At 33.3% G+C, this 17,893-nt stretch overlaps 1 protein-coding gene across 1 annotated transcript in view; it reads left to right on the top strand.

Annotated features, from left to right (window-relative positions):
* SEMA3C (semaphorin 3C) overlaps nucleotides 1-17,893 on the top strand; it is a 170,400-nt gene that overhangs the window by 101,605 nt on the left and 50,902 nt on the right. The window contains exons 8-12 of the mRNA XM_037836521.1: nucleotides 26-168; nucleotides 1,428-1,542; nucleotides 2,812-2,881; nucleotides 3,647-3,791; nucleotides 16,411-16,633. Of these exons, the coding sequence (XP_037692449.1) occupies nucleotides 26-168; nucleotides 1,428-1,542; nucleotides 2,812-2,881; nucleotides 3,647-3,791; nucleotides 16,411-16,633 (696 nt within the window). The remainder of the gene's footprint in view (nucleotides 1-25; nucleotides 169-1,427; nucleotides 1,543-2,811; nucleotides 2,882-3,646; nucleotides 3,792-16,410; nucleotides 16,634-17,893) is intronic.

The following is a 17,893-nucleotide window of genomic DNA, read 5'->3' as shown; positions in this document are numbered from 1 at the left end:
TGTAGTCTTTTTATATTTTTTCCAGAACCTATGTTTGTGGATGCTCATGTCATCCCAGATGGCACTGATCCAAATGATGCTAAGGTGTATTTCTTCTTCAAAGAGAAACTTACTGACAATAGCAGGAGCACAAAGCAGATTCATTCCATGATTGCTAGAATATGTCCTGTAAGTATTATGTTGTTCTAATTTGAAGAAAAAACAGAGCGATTTTAATCATGTTTTATTTTTGCAATAGTTTATCCTCCTGCTTTTATCTGTTGCAAATTGATAAAATATTGAGAAATCATTTTTATATAATGTTTATTCACAGCAGCCATATAAGATGGGCATAGTCTATTTCAATAAAAAAATAATTCATGGAAATAATTTGGTTGTGGTTTTAAACGAACAGTTTGGACTATTTTTTGCTTTTCCATTTAATGGACTGATATAAAAACAAATAGCTAAAAATGTATGTTAATGAAAGAAACAAGGCAATTTCTTGAAAAAAAAGAGCAAAACCTCAGAAAAAGACAATTATTGAGGAATTGTCTATACTAGTGAAAATTAAGAAATGTTTTAATAAAATCCAGTTATCACAAACAGTAACACGAAAGTTTGTGTTTATAAACAGTGATTATAAATAGCAACTCAAAAAATCATGATGTTCTCTCGTAACTGAGTTTTACAGAGTTGTTCTGATTTATTTATTGTTAGCACCCTTTCTGTAAAAGCATTTTTTAAAGCATTTAGTGTTTAAAATAATTTATCTTTAAATATTACATAACTGATCAGGGAGGTCAGCTGCTTCTCAATCATTTGAAACAAGGCAGCAAAGCCAGCAGAAATGGAGAAAGGCTTCTGGACACAGAGGGAAAATAATGTCATAAGTAATTTACCCAGAGAATGGGAACTATTCAAATGCCATTTCTACTGTCCCAACCAGAGAAATAGGTATATAAAAGGATATGATTAGAAATACTGAGGATTAACTGATAACATGGAGAAATGAAGGAGAATGAATAGGATTATTGGGGATCATTAGTGTAAGGACAAATCCACCCTCCTAACCACAGTCTCATTGTACACAATAATTTAGTTCCATATTGAAGGCAATGAATTATCAGGAAAAAGAAGATTAAGTTATATATTCTCCATAAAAGCATGAATATTTCCACAATGCATGGTTAAAATTAGAAAACTTTATGGCACATTTATTAAATTCCTTTTTTGATATACTTCCAACTGATACCATACTATGAGAGAATAACATTTTGTAAAGTGATACTACATGTCTTAAATATGATACTATCTCCTTAATATTTAAAGGCAGATATGGTAAACTTTCCCATCCTTCAGCATTACGACAAGTCCTCAAGTACTAAGATTCCAACTTGAAATTTTAATACATTTAAATGTGCATTTAATCTGAATTGTGTTTACAGAATGACACTGGTGGACTCCGTAGCCTTGTTAACAAGTGGACCACGTTCTTAAAAGCAAGGCTCGTGTGCTCGGTAACAGACGAAGATGGCCCAGAAACATACTTTGATGAACTGGGTATGTAGATGTTAGAACAAAAAGTGATTTTTAAAGAGACTTTGTAAGGTTTACATATTTTAATAAGTTATCAAAGAGGATATATTTTGCATGGATATGTTCAGCATAAATAATGCGCCAATTTGAATTAACCACCTGGATACTGTTTACAAATTTTATTAAGAATTTTTATCTATTTTGCCTTTGAATGCACTGCCAAAACATGCATTTCATCAAATTTACCATGATATATGAATGTGTGTGTTTTTGTTATATAATTTATACATAGGTAGTGATGTGCTTCTGCTTTTATAGCTGAACGTGTAATTCATTTATATTAAAATATTGAATATTCTGATTTGAAATCAGTTTGTATGAGAATACAGCTATGTATATTTTTTCTATTGCATCTAATGGACAGAATAGAGTTTAGATGGAATAGTGTTAGACTAGAAATTAGGAGACTTGTGTTCCTGTCTTACTTCTTCTTGGTGAACCGAGGACCATGAATTCTCAGTGGGAAATTAGAAGGCTTGTCCTTTCCAGGTCAAATAAGGGCTACCAATTCAATTTTTTCCCACCCACGAACAGTTTTTAATCAGAAAACTTGGTGCATATTATAGTGTCACATTTACTAAGTGACCTTTAGAAGTTACTTTTCTTTTACCTTAATCCATTAAAATGTAAAGTACTAGATATTCTCAGATTTTGAGGCAAATAATGAGATAATGCAATTAAAACATATTACAATATGGTAAAAACAATGGTTTTAACAGTTATAAAAACTGATAGTTGGTCTCCTTAAAAGTATTTGTGCTGACCATGGAAACCATCATTTCTATATCAGTTTTCTAGGAAAAAATTCTGAATATCATATTGTAACATAGCCCAGTCTCTCATTATTCTCCAAAATAATTTGCAAATGTGTCTAGGTTTCAGAGACTTAGGATCATTCAGTCTTTTTGTTGTATTATGGTGTACAGTTTTGAAATTTACATGGTTGTAGTCCATATTATGTACAATTGGCCTTTTCCTCTTAATAATATTTCATCAGCATGGTTTCCATATGGTTACAGTCTTCATAAATATCCCTTTAGTGTCTCTTTAATATTTCAGTTAATTTACATTAACATGTGCCTATCATTTAGTTTTTTCCAAATTATAGTGATGCTATAGGAATATCTTTCTGAATAATAATTTATGTAGTTGAAATTATTGCCTCAGAGTAACTTCTTTAAAATACAGTTCCAATTTAGAAATTTTAAAAGAATAGTATTTTTCCTTTTACAGAGGATGTGTTTCTGCTGGAAACTGATAATCCAAGAACAACACTAGTATATGGCATTTTTACAACTTCAAGGTAATTATTAAACAGTTACATTTTATGAGTTAAACAATAAACTTTATTGAACTGTAGTAATTGTTACAAAAACATTCTCTTATTTAACTTTCAATTTAACATAACATTTGGGATGTAACTGTCCAGTTTTATTTATTTTGCCTGATCACCAAAATATATGTGACTTGAATGAACCCTCTCAAAATAGTTTTTGTAATGATTATGCACTATTGTTCTCAAATAAAGAAAATATGAATTATAATGTGGGAATAAAGTGTATGAAATATTTTATTTTAAGGAAATAATTTGAAGACTCATTCAAATAAAATTTTGGCATTTCAGTTAAAAATAATTTTACTTCCTTAAAGAGGTACAGTGTTCTTTTATTAATGGTATTGATTTCTCTGAGTTAAATTATGATAATTTGTATCCACAGTGACTTGGAATTTGAATTTAGAGATTTGAATAAATCATCTATTTTTTGTTATTATTGCAAAGATAAACCAGTTAGAAACTTTTTGACTTGTCCTACTTGAAACATTGAAACTTTTCTGTGATTTACTGTTGTGTACTGCCTCCATGGATAAATTAAATGCTTTAATGCCTATTTATCAATACCATATTTCAAAACAGAAGTTTTTCAAGTCTGCCCATATGAACCATAACATTCAACTTTTCCAAAATGAATCATACTAACTTATTGCAAAGAACTTCCAAGTCTATTTTTTATTATATTTAAATTTCAAAAATTAAGAAAATGGATTTCTTATTCTTTTCTTTTTATAGCTCAGTTTTTAAAGGATCAGCCGTGTGTGTGTATCATTTATCTGACATACAGACTGTGTTTAATGGGCCTTTTGCTCACAAAGAAGGGCCCAATCATCAGCTGATTTCCTACCAGGGCAGAATTCCGTATCCTCGCCCTGGAACTGTAAGTATCCAGGAAAGTTTCTTTGTTATTATTATTTTTAAAAAATATAATTTAACAAGAAATGAATATCCTGTTGATATTTATTAAATACAACTATAGATCTACTGGTATACTCATTACAATTTTTTACTTCACAAGTCCCCAGATATGAGATTTTAATAAAGTGTCATACATGTTGTAGCATACTCTACATTTTTAAAAAATGCTATTGCAAAATACTCTACATTTTAAAAAAATGCTATTGCCAACAAAATCTCATTCAGATTTCAAAATAACCATATAAGTCAGCCAGGAAAGAGATAGTTTCCTAATTTTATTGGCAGAGAAACCAAAAGTTATTAAACTTTTAGGTGGTGGGTAAAAATTTGACTACATGCTTTTCACTACACTTCCCTATATTAAGGAATTTAATCTGCTTTAATGAAGGAATAAATATGAGAGAATTAATTTAGAGATACCTGAGGTGGAGATATTTCCATCTTAAGGAATATTTATAGTTAGAAATTATCTGTTATATATTTTTCAACAAAAAATGCTTGGTATATGTGAGGAAATAATTGGAATTGAAGTGTTATAATCAAAATGAATTATTTATAAATTATAAAACAATATACAAATTAGAATTACTTAACTATATACAGCTTGAAAAATTAGAAATTGCCTGAACTAGAAGTACTGTTTATGAAACATGCAGATATATCCATGTCATGCAAAATTAGTAATATTAAAGAGTATATTAAAAACTAACTTTTTCAGCTGAAGATAGAGAGAGTGCACTGGGTTATTGGAATTGGACTTTTTTAGAATGCCAGTAATGTTTTTTTCATCGTTTGGTGCATAGAAATGCTTCCTTCTAGAATATAGATTAGTTTCTGTCTCTGTAAAATGATATAACAACACTGATTGGAGGGAAATGTTATACAATTGACCTGCAAGAGTAGTATGAATTTTTTTTATCCCTGCATATCATAGAATAGGTTGTAACTATAAAGTGCAATTATAAAGAGATAAATAAAGAAGAATGAGTTTATGGGAAAAAATTAAACATGGCTGTTTAATGTGATTATTTGTTTCAATGAAAACTTTCTTTTTCCTTTGTGCTTGTCTTAAAATTACCTTTGCCAATATTCTTTCAGATATTCATCCCATATATTTTTTGCTAATTTTGATTCACTTATTGTTATTATTAGAGTTTATTTGAAATGCATTGCTTACTTGTTTATTTTCTCAAAGCGTTAAATTATACTACTGCCAGATTGAAAAAAAAAAAACAGAGAAAATAGTTTGTGATGCCTTCAAGGAACATATTTACTTATTCAAAAGTAAAAGGGGTCCAGTTCGGTTCCCTGGCCAGGAAGTTCAAAGATCAATCATTGATATATATTTTACATAGTAAATTAACTTTTAATTAACTTTGTATTGATGATCAGAATTGTACATATCTGTGAAATCATTAAAAGTTAAAATCTCATAATTAATCATGCTAGCAACAAAGTCATATCATAGAATTCACGATATCATTTTTTATTACTTCTCTTTGATGCACAAAGCTTACCAAAAGATGAATAAAACATTTAATTACTTTGTATAACACAATGAAAATAAGTCAGCAGATAAATCCACTGTAGTATACCTCAAATTGGGGGATTTTAGATAGGAAGCAGAGATTGCATAAGAGAAGGGAAAGGGAAGAAGAAGCTAAGAAATCTTCAAATTCCATTTCAGTCTGCAAAATATTTAATGAATTTCCAGGTGATTCACTGATAACATCCTCCGAAGATAAATCATATTTTTGAGAATGACTTGCTATTTGAAGTTGGCCTACTCATAGCTCCATCTTTCTCCTTTTTTTTTTATTTCTATTTTGGTAACATATTTACAACCTAAAATCCCTCCCCCTGACCCCTGTAATCACATTCAGATATATTACTCAATGGCATCAATTATATTCACAATGTTGTGCAATTATCACCATCATCCATTACCACAACTTTTCTGTCATCCCCAATGGAAATTCTGTACCCAATTAGCTTTACCTCTCCTTTCCCTAGCCCTCCCCAGCCCCCTATAACCTGTAATCTAGTTTCTGACTCTATAATTTTACTGATTATACTTGCTTCATATCAGTGAGATCATGCAATATTGTCCTCTTGTGTCTGGCTTATTTCACTCAACATTATGTCTTCAGGGTTCATCCATGAACCTTGCATCAGAACCTCTTTCCTTTTCTTGGCTGCATTATTTTCCATTGCATGTATATACCACATTTTGTTTATCTATGCATCTGTTGATGAACACTTAGACTGCTTCCATTTTAAGGCACTTGTGAATAATGCTGCTATGAACATTGGTGTGCAAATACATGTTCGAGTCCCTGATTTCAGTTCTTTTCAGTATTATACCCAGAATTTGGGTTGCCTTAACCTAACTTTCTGAGGAGCTGCCAAACTGTCTTCCATAGCAGCTGCACCATTTTACATTCCTACCAAAAATTAATATTTCTCCACATCTTCTCCAACACTTGTTGTTTTTCATTTGTTTAATAGTAACTACTCTAGTGGATATAAAGCAGTATCTCATTATAATTTGATTTGCATTTCCCTGATGGCTAATGATGCTGAGTGTCTTTTCATGTGCTTTATGGATGTTGTATATTTTCTTTGGAGAAATTCCTATTCAAGTCTTTTGACCAATTTTTGATTGGGTTGTCTTTTTGTTGTTGAGTTGTAGGATTTCTTTACAGATTCTGGAAATTAAACCCTTATCAGATATATGGTTTCCAAATACTTTTTTCCATTCTGTAGGTTGCCTTTTTATTTTTTATTTTTTTTGATGAAGTCCTTTGATGCCCAAAGGTTTTTAATTTTGATGAGGTCCTAGTTATCTTTTTTTTTTTCCTTTTGCTGCTTGTACTTTTGGTATAAAGTCTACCACAAAGTCCTGAAGAAAATTCAGCAGTGGTTGTGATCACATGTGCTTTCCTCAATTATTCTTTTGTGCAACATATATATGTGTCTTTTACAGGAGCAATTGAGTTGTAAACTCTTTATAGAAGCAGAATTCTATTTTCCCCAAATAAGATCTTCAGAGAAACACCTCAGATAAACATATAAAACAGATGTAAGAGAACCAATCAGGGTTTAAGTCCCCAGAGCTTCAGGCAGTACGTATACCAGAACACATAAACCCACTCTCAAGGGCAGATTCTGGGAATCTCTTCCTAACTTAATGACGTCTCCATGGCAGCTTGAAATCGGTGATGCTGGGAGCACTTACATCATGGAATTTGGCAAATGGTACATTTCAGGGATTTTTTTCCTGTAAAAAAGCGACCACCGACCCATCACCCCTCATTGGGGCCTTCACTCACCTGGCAACTCATAAGTACTTCAACAGAAGCATGGTACTTTGAGAGTCTCAGTGAGAAAAACATTCATATAGAGTAGCAAATATTCTTTATAAAATGTGGGAATAGATAAATCCTTTTTGGTAAAATAAAATAAAGCAATGTTAAATTAGAAAATTCTGCTCACTATTCCACTTTTCACTATTTCTGAGCAACCAACAATAAGCAGGTTTCCTGCTCTAAGGCAGTAGGGAACAAGCCAGCATGAGCAATACACATCTGGAGCAGACTACATGTAAAAAGGGAGTAGTCTGTACTTGAGACATATTTCTGTAATGTGGTTCCTTACATCTGGTGCTTAGACCAGAGCCGCTCCTTTAAATATAAAACTTGTCAGATGAGTGATCTTTAGGGAATAAAAGAGGCAGGGTGGAAGAGTGACCTCTGGATCTCCTCCTGGAAAAGCATATCTCCTTGAACATTTTAGTCCTCCACCCTTCACCAAACACCACACCATGAAACCAGCGTTCTGACTCAGAGTGGCCAGTGCCTGTATGTTTTCTGGGCTTCCAGGGCTTAATATCACACTCATGTAGCCAAAAGATCTGCAGTTCTCCAGGGTTAAGAAAGATGCATTGGAGGTTCTCCCAATGAAGGGTCAGCTCTGATTTTCAAAATTCATTTCCTCACACAGTAGTTTGGGTACCAGGTGAATGCCAAAAATATATGACTGTTCTTAAAGAAATTACACTGGCAGATATCTATACCCTCCCTCTAATATTTCCAGTGGGTGCTTCATTTAAAGCAGGGTTGATAGCTGTGTTAGCAAATGGCTCCAGCCAGCAGGCCCAAGTCAGTAGGAAGAAGCCTGCCAATTGTATCATTATGTTTTTCCATAAGTAATTCAAGTTTGTGGAAGAAACAAGACACCTTTGGTATGTTGTAAAGGGCAGCCAAAGACTGCATAATCTGTGGCCAAGCTAACATATTACATTATTCTGTTGCAACATGTATAAAATTGCTGGAAGAGACTGTGTTTGTACATATTATCCTGTTTAAGCAGAACCTAGTAAAAGTGTTCATTTTTACAATCTGTTTATAAGTGGAACAGAACCATATGCTTCAGTCATTGTGCCTTGAACACATCTATTACCTGACACAGCAAAGGAACACAGAAAACTCATGATACACAGCCAGTGGTAATAAGAAGAAAAGTTCATTGCTGGCACTTTTGTTGATTATATACATCTTCAGATTGTTCTATCATTAGAAGTATTTTTATTCCTTTTAGATGTTTGATAGCATTCAGTTAGGAAAGGTTGCAAAATAGTTGAATATATGGACATTAAATTTACTTACGTATCATCTTACATCATTATTCAAACATATGAGTAATATAGACAGAAAATATTTTTGCAGTCTGGAGGAGAGAGAGATTGTAATGGTTCAGCATAGTTTAGAGCAGCATTTAAAGAATGTGAGATTTAGCTGGTCCCAAAGGGTGTTTGGATGTGGGTATGGAGGGTAAGGGGGTTTGTCCTGGCAAAAGGTGCCATATAAACTACAATGCAAAGATAGAAATTAGTAAATGGGGCTCAGAAGCTCTGCATGAACTGAATACTGGAGGGCAAATGTGAGGAAAACGAAAGCCGACTTGTTCTTAAGTACAAGTTCTCAACTACTTAATTCTTTGGGCTTCAAGTAAATATCCTAAATTACCAAGGATTCAAAAATAAGATCAATTTCTCTCAGGATACAAGTTCAAGACCCGTGCTAGAAACTAGTCCAGATTCTGGACTATCTCCTTTACTTATCCATACACCACTCATCTTTCAAGGGTTTCAAGGGTTAGATAAAGACTCCCCTTAATCACACCTCCCTGCTTCCCTGATTACTTCTGCATTTCTTGCCTGCTCTCTGTCTCCAGCCTTACCTCCTACCACTTTCCTCCATTTTATGCTCTGTGATCCAGCAAAACCCCAGGAATTGCAGTTCCCTGAATAGTCCAAACTTTGTTTTCTCATCTCTAAACTTCACAGCTCCCCTCAGCCTTAGTTCTCCACTCTTCTTAATTCCATTAACAAATATTAGCTCTTACACATATCTGGCAATTGATCACGAACCAAACTGTAGTATTTATTTTATAATTGTCTTAAATAATTGTTATATGTCTTGCAATTTTGCTTTGACCATGTCCATCTTCCTTATTAGAATACTTGTGTCCAGAAGACAACAGTAGCTTCTTATTGTTACATCCCCTAAGCACATCAAAATGCTTTCTGAATAAAAGCTTTCAAAAGAATTTATGTATATACATATATATATATATGTATATATATATATATATAAACATGAATATATTAATGCTGAAAACTTGTATACTTGATATGAGGGTTAAGAAAGTGTTTAAACTCATCAGAGGACAACAGATACTTATGAATACCTGAGTACAGAAATTAGAAGAGTAAGGGAATTTAAAGTGAGTTAATAAATTGCTAATACTTCCTTAACATATCATTTTTATTGTTCCTGGCATTTCACCTAACATTTAGTAATTAAAATACTTAAACCACCTTGACTTAAAAAAAAAAAAAAAAGGGTTCTTAGTTCTTATCACTGCTTGATAAAAAGAAAGCTAAAAGGATTGAGGAAAAATGAACACAAAGTATAACTAAAATCATTTAATAACATTTATTTTATGAAAGCACATGGATGTTTTATTTTCTAGAGGTTTTAATACATATGCTTAAACATATCACAAGCTAAGGAAAAAGATAATTATATCTTATTTATACTTGGCAAAGTGTAATCAATTTTTGTTCCTGTCACTATCATTGTCATTCATTCTGTATCTTATCTGCAAAATTTGTGCGATAAATCAATGAAGAATTATTTATTATTATTGAAAAGAATTCTTTTTAATTTTGAAAACAAACTTACTAGGAGACACTAATTTTGAAGCAAAAAGTTCATTGTGAATATAAACAAATGTCCCAGATGACTATGAATTTTAAATTACTGTGTGGACATGTTATCTGTTCTACTAGAAAATGGCAAATTTCAATTCATAAGGGATACAGAAAACCAAACATGTTCATTCTTTATGTGGTTACATAGATATAAGAACAGGAAGAGGGAATTAGAGGTACTTAGTGAGAGAAATAAAAAATTTGCTTATTTTCAGTTTTGATCTCCCTAATGATATGGTCTTTTCATTATATTATTCCATAGGGGAAGAAAACCTATTTTTCAAGTCAGGTGGTGAGGAAAAGTCAAAATGTGCATGTGGTGCCCATCTTGTTAAATATTACTAATTTTTAGTTTGTACTGATACCTTATGCCTTACATTATTTCACAATCCATCCATGCCCATTGTACAAAGTTAGAAACTACACATAAAAAAAAGAAAATTAAAAACTGCTCATAATTCTATCCACTGACAATAAACATTATCAGTGAAAATTTTAGTGACTATCTTTTCTATCCACTTCTGTATTATATACAGTGAGCATGCTGTTTTGTCCAGCTAATACTTGGCCTTATGTTTATATTTATATTCCTGTTTTAATAATAATTTTTGTAAGTTTATCAAGTCAGGCACTATCCAAATTTCTTCACATATTATTTAATAATTACAATAATCCTGGGAAGTAGATATTATTGCCTTTTTGCAGATAAGAAAACTGAGGCACAAATCAATAAAGAAACCCCTATAAATAACTTTTGGAGTAAATTTTGGAGTTATGAGTCATACCCAACATATCTGGCTCCAAATCTGATACTTTATCCCATTGTACCATAATGAGTTCGTAGTTCCCTTTAAACCCAATATTATTTAGTGCCTCTATATTTTCGCTCATTCTGTTCTCTCTACAAAAAATACCTTTTTCACTTTGGTGGGGGCTTGCCAATTCCTGTTCATTCTTGGAATCACTTAGACATCAGGACAATTGAGTGTGACTGCAGGATGGTAATATTACAGTGTGCAATTACAATGAACTTTTTGCCTGGAAACCTACTACTTGTGCCTCTTGGCTAAGGAAAAAAGATACACCCTGTGTTATCAGCTGGGGGTCCCGTCTCAAACTGCAGTATTAAACTCTTAGTTAAGCTATTATACTTGAAGGCTGTTTTTGTTTTTGTTTTTCTGTTATTTAAACCTTTACAAAGCAAGTTGAAAGCCTGCTATTTCTATTTCCACCTTATTTCCTAAACTGCAATATCAGATCAAAACATTTCAATGTGCAAATAGTTAGAATTTTCCAGAGAAAGGAGGAGATGTTCTGCCAGTGCCTAGAGCAACTTGCCACCGGCCTTGTCCTCTCAGGCCTGGTGCATCTGGTGGATAAGGTGTCTGCATAAATAGGGAAAAAGTTGTCCAGGGCTGTTTAGAGAGCTCTGGTGCTTTTCCCATTTGCAGTTATGAGAGAGAGAGAGCGCACCAGTTCGGATCTACTAAGGAGCCAATTTTCCCACTACAAGATGACCAAATGCTAAATAGGGCTAAATATTCCTCTTTAAAGTTTTGTTTGTTTGTTTGTTTGTTTGTTTGTTTTTTTAAATATCATTCTATGTATACCTTTAATGGGGAGAAAAAAACCCTATTTTCCCATCTCCTTTCTGGCTGAATTCTTGAAGGCAGAAACTATGCTTATTCATTTTTGTGTAGAATATTTAGGTGCATGCCTGGAACAGAGTGATTTCATTTAATTGCATCTGTCACAAATACTGTTTCTCCTGTGATATTTTTATTGATATTTTTGATATTTTTACATTTAAAAAGGTAAAAGCTGTTCTCAGAGGATGGGTCATACAAAAATGGAATTGGGCCAGATTTGGCTCACAGGTCATGGTTTAGCAGCTTTGTTTAATAATAAAAAGTTTTTAAAATATGATAGCTGTAAGTTAATTTTAAATTATCCCATTTTTGCAAGCATTTATGCATTTCCAGTATTAACTGAATATTATTAACATTTTGCTTCTGTGGTATGTGTATTATTTTTATTAATTTTTACTTTAAAAACATCATGATTTACAAAAATGTAATAGAGAAAAACATAAGAGAATACTTAGATTCCTATGCATAGGAATAGGTCTTTTTGTTGTGCTAAAAATATTCCCAGAGATAAAATTGTGTTTCTTAATTAGGAAAGAATAAAATATAAAAGGTTTAGACTTTTTAAAATGTGAGTTTGTTTCATTCCTTGATCCAAACAACTGAATTAAACTGTTTTTTTAATGACATGTTTCATACTTGGCTTCAGGTCTATTTAGCCAGATAATATCAATAGAGGCACTATCTGAATCTAGTATGCCTATTTTGCTACCTCTGTGATTTTCCTTTTAAAAGAAGAAGGTCCAAGTTCAAAGAAAAGCAGCTGCATATGTATGTATCTTGGAGAGTTAGGTAACATGTTAAAGATAAGACCCTATAGGGTCTGAACTAAATGGGAGCTGCAAACAGTATAATCTGTTTATAAAATTTCCTCAATGTGGTAGAAAATGCTGGTTGAAAAAGAATATTAAGAAAAAAAAAAAGCCACCAGTCTTAAGTGCCAATTATGTCTTGTGCATATAAATACTGAAGTTACTTTTTTCTTCAATTTCATTTACATTTACTGACCAATTTTTAAAGATTTTCCTTTTTAACCAATAGTTTTCTTATGTACATACTAAAATTGTCTTTATTTATATAAATCCATAAACTTTTCTTACTAAAATAAAAGAGTAAAAGGAGTTTAGATATTTCTTTGATCAGGTTACCTATTTAATAACTATGGTTTTGTGCAATCAGATTAGAATTTTTATCTGAATTTCTGTTACCATTAAGTAAAACCCAGAAACCAGACACTGATAATTTAATAAGCTTATTACACACCAAAATAATTTCTAGCTGAAATTACATGAAATGCTTGGTAATATATGCTAACTTTAGGTATTTGCAGAACTTGCAAATGAGAATGCTTGCAAATACTTAAGAAGACATCTCAGCCTAGCAAAACCATAATTAGTGGTGTTTCCTAAAGGCTAGATCTATTTAAACTGCCCATGCATTGTTATTTCCATGTTTTCATTCACTGAGCAATCTATTTCTCTTTTTCCACTTTGTGTGAAGAGTGAAGGTAAAAAATACCCATAATTCTATACTTCACAGAAGTAGGGAATGCACCCGTCAGCTTAGAACGCCCTCAAACTAAATCCTTTGTCCTCATTTGGTCTTCATTGTGGGCAATTTATAAACATCTATATTTAAAATATAATGATTTTTTTTTAAAGAAAAACATATAAGCTCCAGATGAAATTCTAGTTAATGCAGTAATGAATGTTAGGCTTAGTTTTATTATTTGTCTCATTCTCTCTCCTAGAAGTCATTTAATCGCTCCTTGTGCCTTTCTACAAAAAAATAACTATATTTCCTGGTCCTGCAAAAAATGCTAGTGATGTTAAATGGTCAAAGTTGCTCTAAAAATTGCCTTCAGGATGAGGCAGTCCATGTTTAAAGGAGTGTGGTCATATTGGTAATTTGCTGAGGCTTATTTGAAAATATGGGTCTGCCTGGCAACACTGGCCCAGGGGCACTAACTCTGTTGGATAGCTGTTGTAAAGGTTTAACCCATATTTTATTTGGTCTCGAAAGTTGTTTTTCTTTTTTCATTGAGTCAACATTAAAAATTTGACAGAATTCACAAAAATACCACATTATTATCTTCTGTTGAAGTCTGGCCACTCTGGCTTAGTCTCCTGGATAAGAGCAATCATCTAGAAATAAAGTTCCATTGCTGCCTTTAGAGAAAGCATGCACTTTTCAGTTCATCGCAGTCCTCCTCACTTCCCACTGTTTACCATGGATGTTTTATCCCTTGCCATTGATTAAGAACCATGATTTGCTGCTTTTCTTTTTCTCTGTAACTCTAAAGAGGATGAAATGAAAAATAGGACAGGAGTGCCATGCGTTTCAAGAAAAATAGGAAGAAGTGGTTTTTATATTTTCTGGATTTTGTTTTAGTATATTGATAGATGTTTAATAGGGTTAGACAAACAAGGTTTGTAGGTGTTAAAACATCGTACCCAGTAGCTATGCTCATGTAACATAACACTCGGATCCTGGTTGTGAGTTTGAGTTTTAAGCATTAGCAGTTCCCAGCCTATCGTTGGGTTTGTCCTCAGGTGTCTTCAAATGGAACCTAAGAGCCCTAAGAGCCCTTTCCAGAACTGCTGAAGTTGCCCAGCCTCCTTTCATCAAAACTCATTATTGTTTGCTGTCTGCCTCTTTGGACTTGATGCTCTGAATCTTTTCTCTACTAGCCAGAAATGATGACCCAATTTCATGTGCTGCACCAAAATTGCAGGCCAGATACAATCTATTAATTCAACAATTATGTATTGAATATAATAGAATATTATTAGAATATATATATATTAGAATAGAATATATAATAGAATATATTATAATATAATATAGTATAGTATAACGTAACATAACATAACATCACATCATATGTAATATAATATGGCTTTTACAGGGCTGAGCAAGCAATGAACAAAATAGACCCAGATATGGCCAATATACAGCTTACATTCTAGAGAGAGAAACAGACAATAGATACATAGTAACTAATATATAATATGCTGTTAGGTAAAGAAGGGCTGTAAAGAAAAATAAAGCAAGGGCTTGTAGGCCAAGCAAAACTGTTGGTATTCTACTCCAAGGTTAATAGAAGTAACTGGGGTCTTTTCTGGAGGGGAATTATCAGACCTAATTTACCACACTTAATCCAATATGCAGGCTTTTTATTATATCTTTTGGGATCAGATGGAATAAAACTCTTGTATATTGGAGTTCTTATTGAATTTGACAACTTATTTTAGACACTAGCAGGTTTAGTTTGTACCCCACAGGTTTTTATTTTCCTAACAAAATAGCAGCCAACATAGAATAAAAAAGAAAAAAAAAAAATGATGAAGAGAAGGGTGAAAAGTTATATCATATACAAAATGTTGTCAGCTCCTCTGAAGACAGGTATGGTATGGTAAATGGACTTAGCTCATTCAAATTATCAAATTATACACACTGTAGAGATACGGTGGGTTGGTATAGGTTAGAGAGAAATACTGACACATCCCAAAGTAATTTGAGCAGAGAATAAAAAATATATTTACAGCACCCCCCCCCCCCAAATTGCTGGGGGAAGGTGCAGAAGTGTTGGACTTCCTTACTTGGACTGGTGTTGATGTTGTCACAAACATTGGGACTGGTGGTTTGATGTGCTGAGCCCTCTATCATGGAACTTGCCCTTGTGGGGCTCATTACTGCAAAGGAGAGGCTAAACTTGCATATAATTGTGTCTAAGAGTCTCCCCCTGAGCACCTCTTTGTTGCTCAGATGTGGCCCTCTTTCTCTCTAACTGAGCCACCTCGGCAGGTGAACTCTCTGCCCTCCCCGCTACGTGAGACCCGACTCCCAGGGGTGTAAATCTCCCTGGCAACACAGGATATGACTCCTGGGGATGAATCTGGACCCAGCATTGTGTGATTGAGACTATCTTCTTGACCAAAAGGGGGATGCAAAATGATACGAAATACTTTCAGTGGCTGAGAGATTTCAAGTGGAGTCAAGAGGTCACTCTGGTGGATATTCTTATGCACTATATAGATAGCACCTTTTAGGTTTTAATGTATTGGAATAGCTAGAAGTAAATATCTGAAACTACCAAACTCCAACCCATAGTCTGGACTCCTGAAGACGATTGTATAATAATGTAGATTACAAGGGGTGACAGTGTGATTGTGAAGGCCTTGTGGATCACACTCCCTTTGTCTAGTGTGTGGATGGATGGGTAGAAAAGTGGGGACAAAAACTAAATGACAAATAGGGTGGGATGGGGGAGATGGTTTGGGTGTTCTTTTTTTTACTTTCATTTTTTATTCGTATTCTGATTCTTTCTGATATAAGGAAAATGTTCAGAAATAGATTGTGATGAATGCATAACTATATGATCATACTGTGAACAGCTGATTGTATACCATGGATGATTGTATGGTATGTGAATATATTTCAATAAAACTGAATTAAAAAAATTATACACACTGTATATTAATATTATATGGATAGTAACTTCAATAGTCATGCTGTCTTCTCCTAAATAGGCAGCAGATGCACTTTAAATAATTTAAGCTTAAAAGTTCTATTTTTTAAAGCTAGAGACATTTTGATTATTACTGAAGAAAGTAACTATTTTGATTATTAACTTTGTTTACTTAAAACATTTTTAGTGTCCGGGAGGAGCATTTACACCCAATATGCGAACCACCAAGGAGTTCCCAGATGATGTTGTTACTTTTATTCGGAATCATCCTCTCATGTACAATCCCATCTACCCAGTCCACAGAAGGCCTTTGATTGTCCGGATAGGCACAGACTACAAGTACACAAAGATCGCTGTGGATCGAGTAAATGCTGCTGATGGTAGATACCATGTCCTGTTTCTCGGAACAGGTAAGTATTTGAGCTATGAAAAGCTACACCTTCATGTAGGGTAGAAGACTGTACTATAATGTAAGTAGTGGTTAAGGATCATGATATTGAAACCATAAAGATGTCAATGTTTACTTCTTTCTGACCCTCAAAAAGTCATTTAACTTTTCTATGTCTCATTTTGTCCATCTGTAAAATGAAGTTAATAAAATGTGCTACTTTATAGGGTATTGAGGATTAAATGTGTTAATATATGTAAAGCACCTGTAATAGTGCCTGGCACCTATTAGTGAACTACAAGAATCATGAGCCAAATGAAGGGACGGAAAGAATTTTTAAGTGTGGGTAAATGTTTCTCTCAATAAAGCAAATTCTTTGATTTCTTCATAACTACATGGAGCCATTTTCTAGTGATAACGATAAAGATAATGATTGGGTAACATGTTCTGGATAGCACTTGGAAGTGAATTTAGTAACTCAAGTATGGGTATTTGGGGGGGACGGCTTGAAAATATTAATGGTACCATTTTGATGCATTCACAGACCTAGTTTGCCAATCTACTTTAATAGTCGACTTAAATGAAAATACTCTTTTCAGAGACCTACATGATGTGGAATGATTAGCCTGGTATGTGCTGGAAAGTGGTTCTCAAATTGTGGCTCCTAACGAGCAGCATCAGTAAGACATGAGAAGTTGTAAGAAATATAAATTTTCAGACCCCAAGGCAGGAACTCTGGGAGTGAGACACAGCCATCTGTTTTAACAAGCACGCAGGGCAATTCTGATCAGCAGCAAAGTTTGAGAATCATTACTCTAGAGAAAGCAGGCCTGGATTGCTGGACAGGCAGTTGTTCATAATATATTTAATATCTTTCAAACAGCTCTGGCTACCTTAAAGGTAGTATTAAAGGAAAATCTCTTATCTTATTGTAATCTCACAATTACTCCAGGAAATTTGGTAGCTTCTCTACAAGTTTAATAAATAGATATAAAAATGTCTGTGAACATGACTATAATGTATCACATTATTGGAATTTGTAATCTGAGTTAAGGAATTAAATGCACTAAGACTTGATTTAAAATATAGGTGCTTTTAAGTTTTTGCTAAATAAAATTTCAAAGCATGCTTTCCTTGCAAAGTTCTTATTTCATCCTTTTCTTATTCCTAATAGTTAAAACTCCAGTTCTAAAGACTCATTCTTGCATCATTTTAGTTTGTATTATTCTGAGATGGAGAATGTTTTGACATGTACCATTTGGCATTCTGTCCCCCACTTTGA

The sequence above is a fragment of the Choloepus didactylus genome, chromosome 5, assembly GCF_015220235.1.
Source record: "Choloepus didactylus isolate mChoDid1 chromosome 5, mChoDid1.pri, whole genome shotgun sequence".
NCBI classification, from domain to species: domain Eukaryota; kingdom Metazoa; phylum Chordata; class Mammalia; order Pilosa; family Megalonychidae; genus Choloepus; species Choloepus didactylus.
Note: the sequence above shows the minus strand (reverse complement) of the source record. Positions and strands in the feature narration are given on the sequence as shown.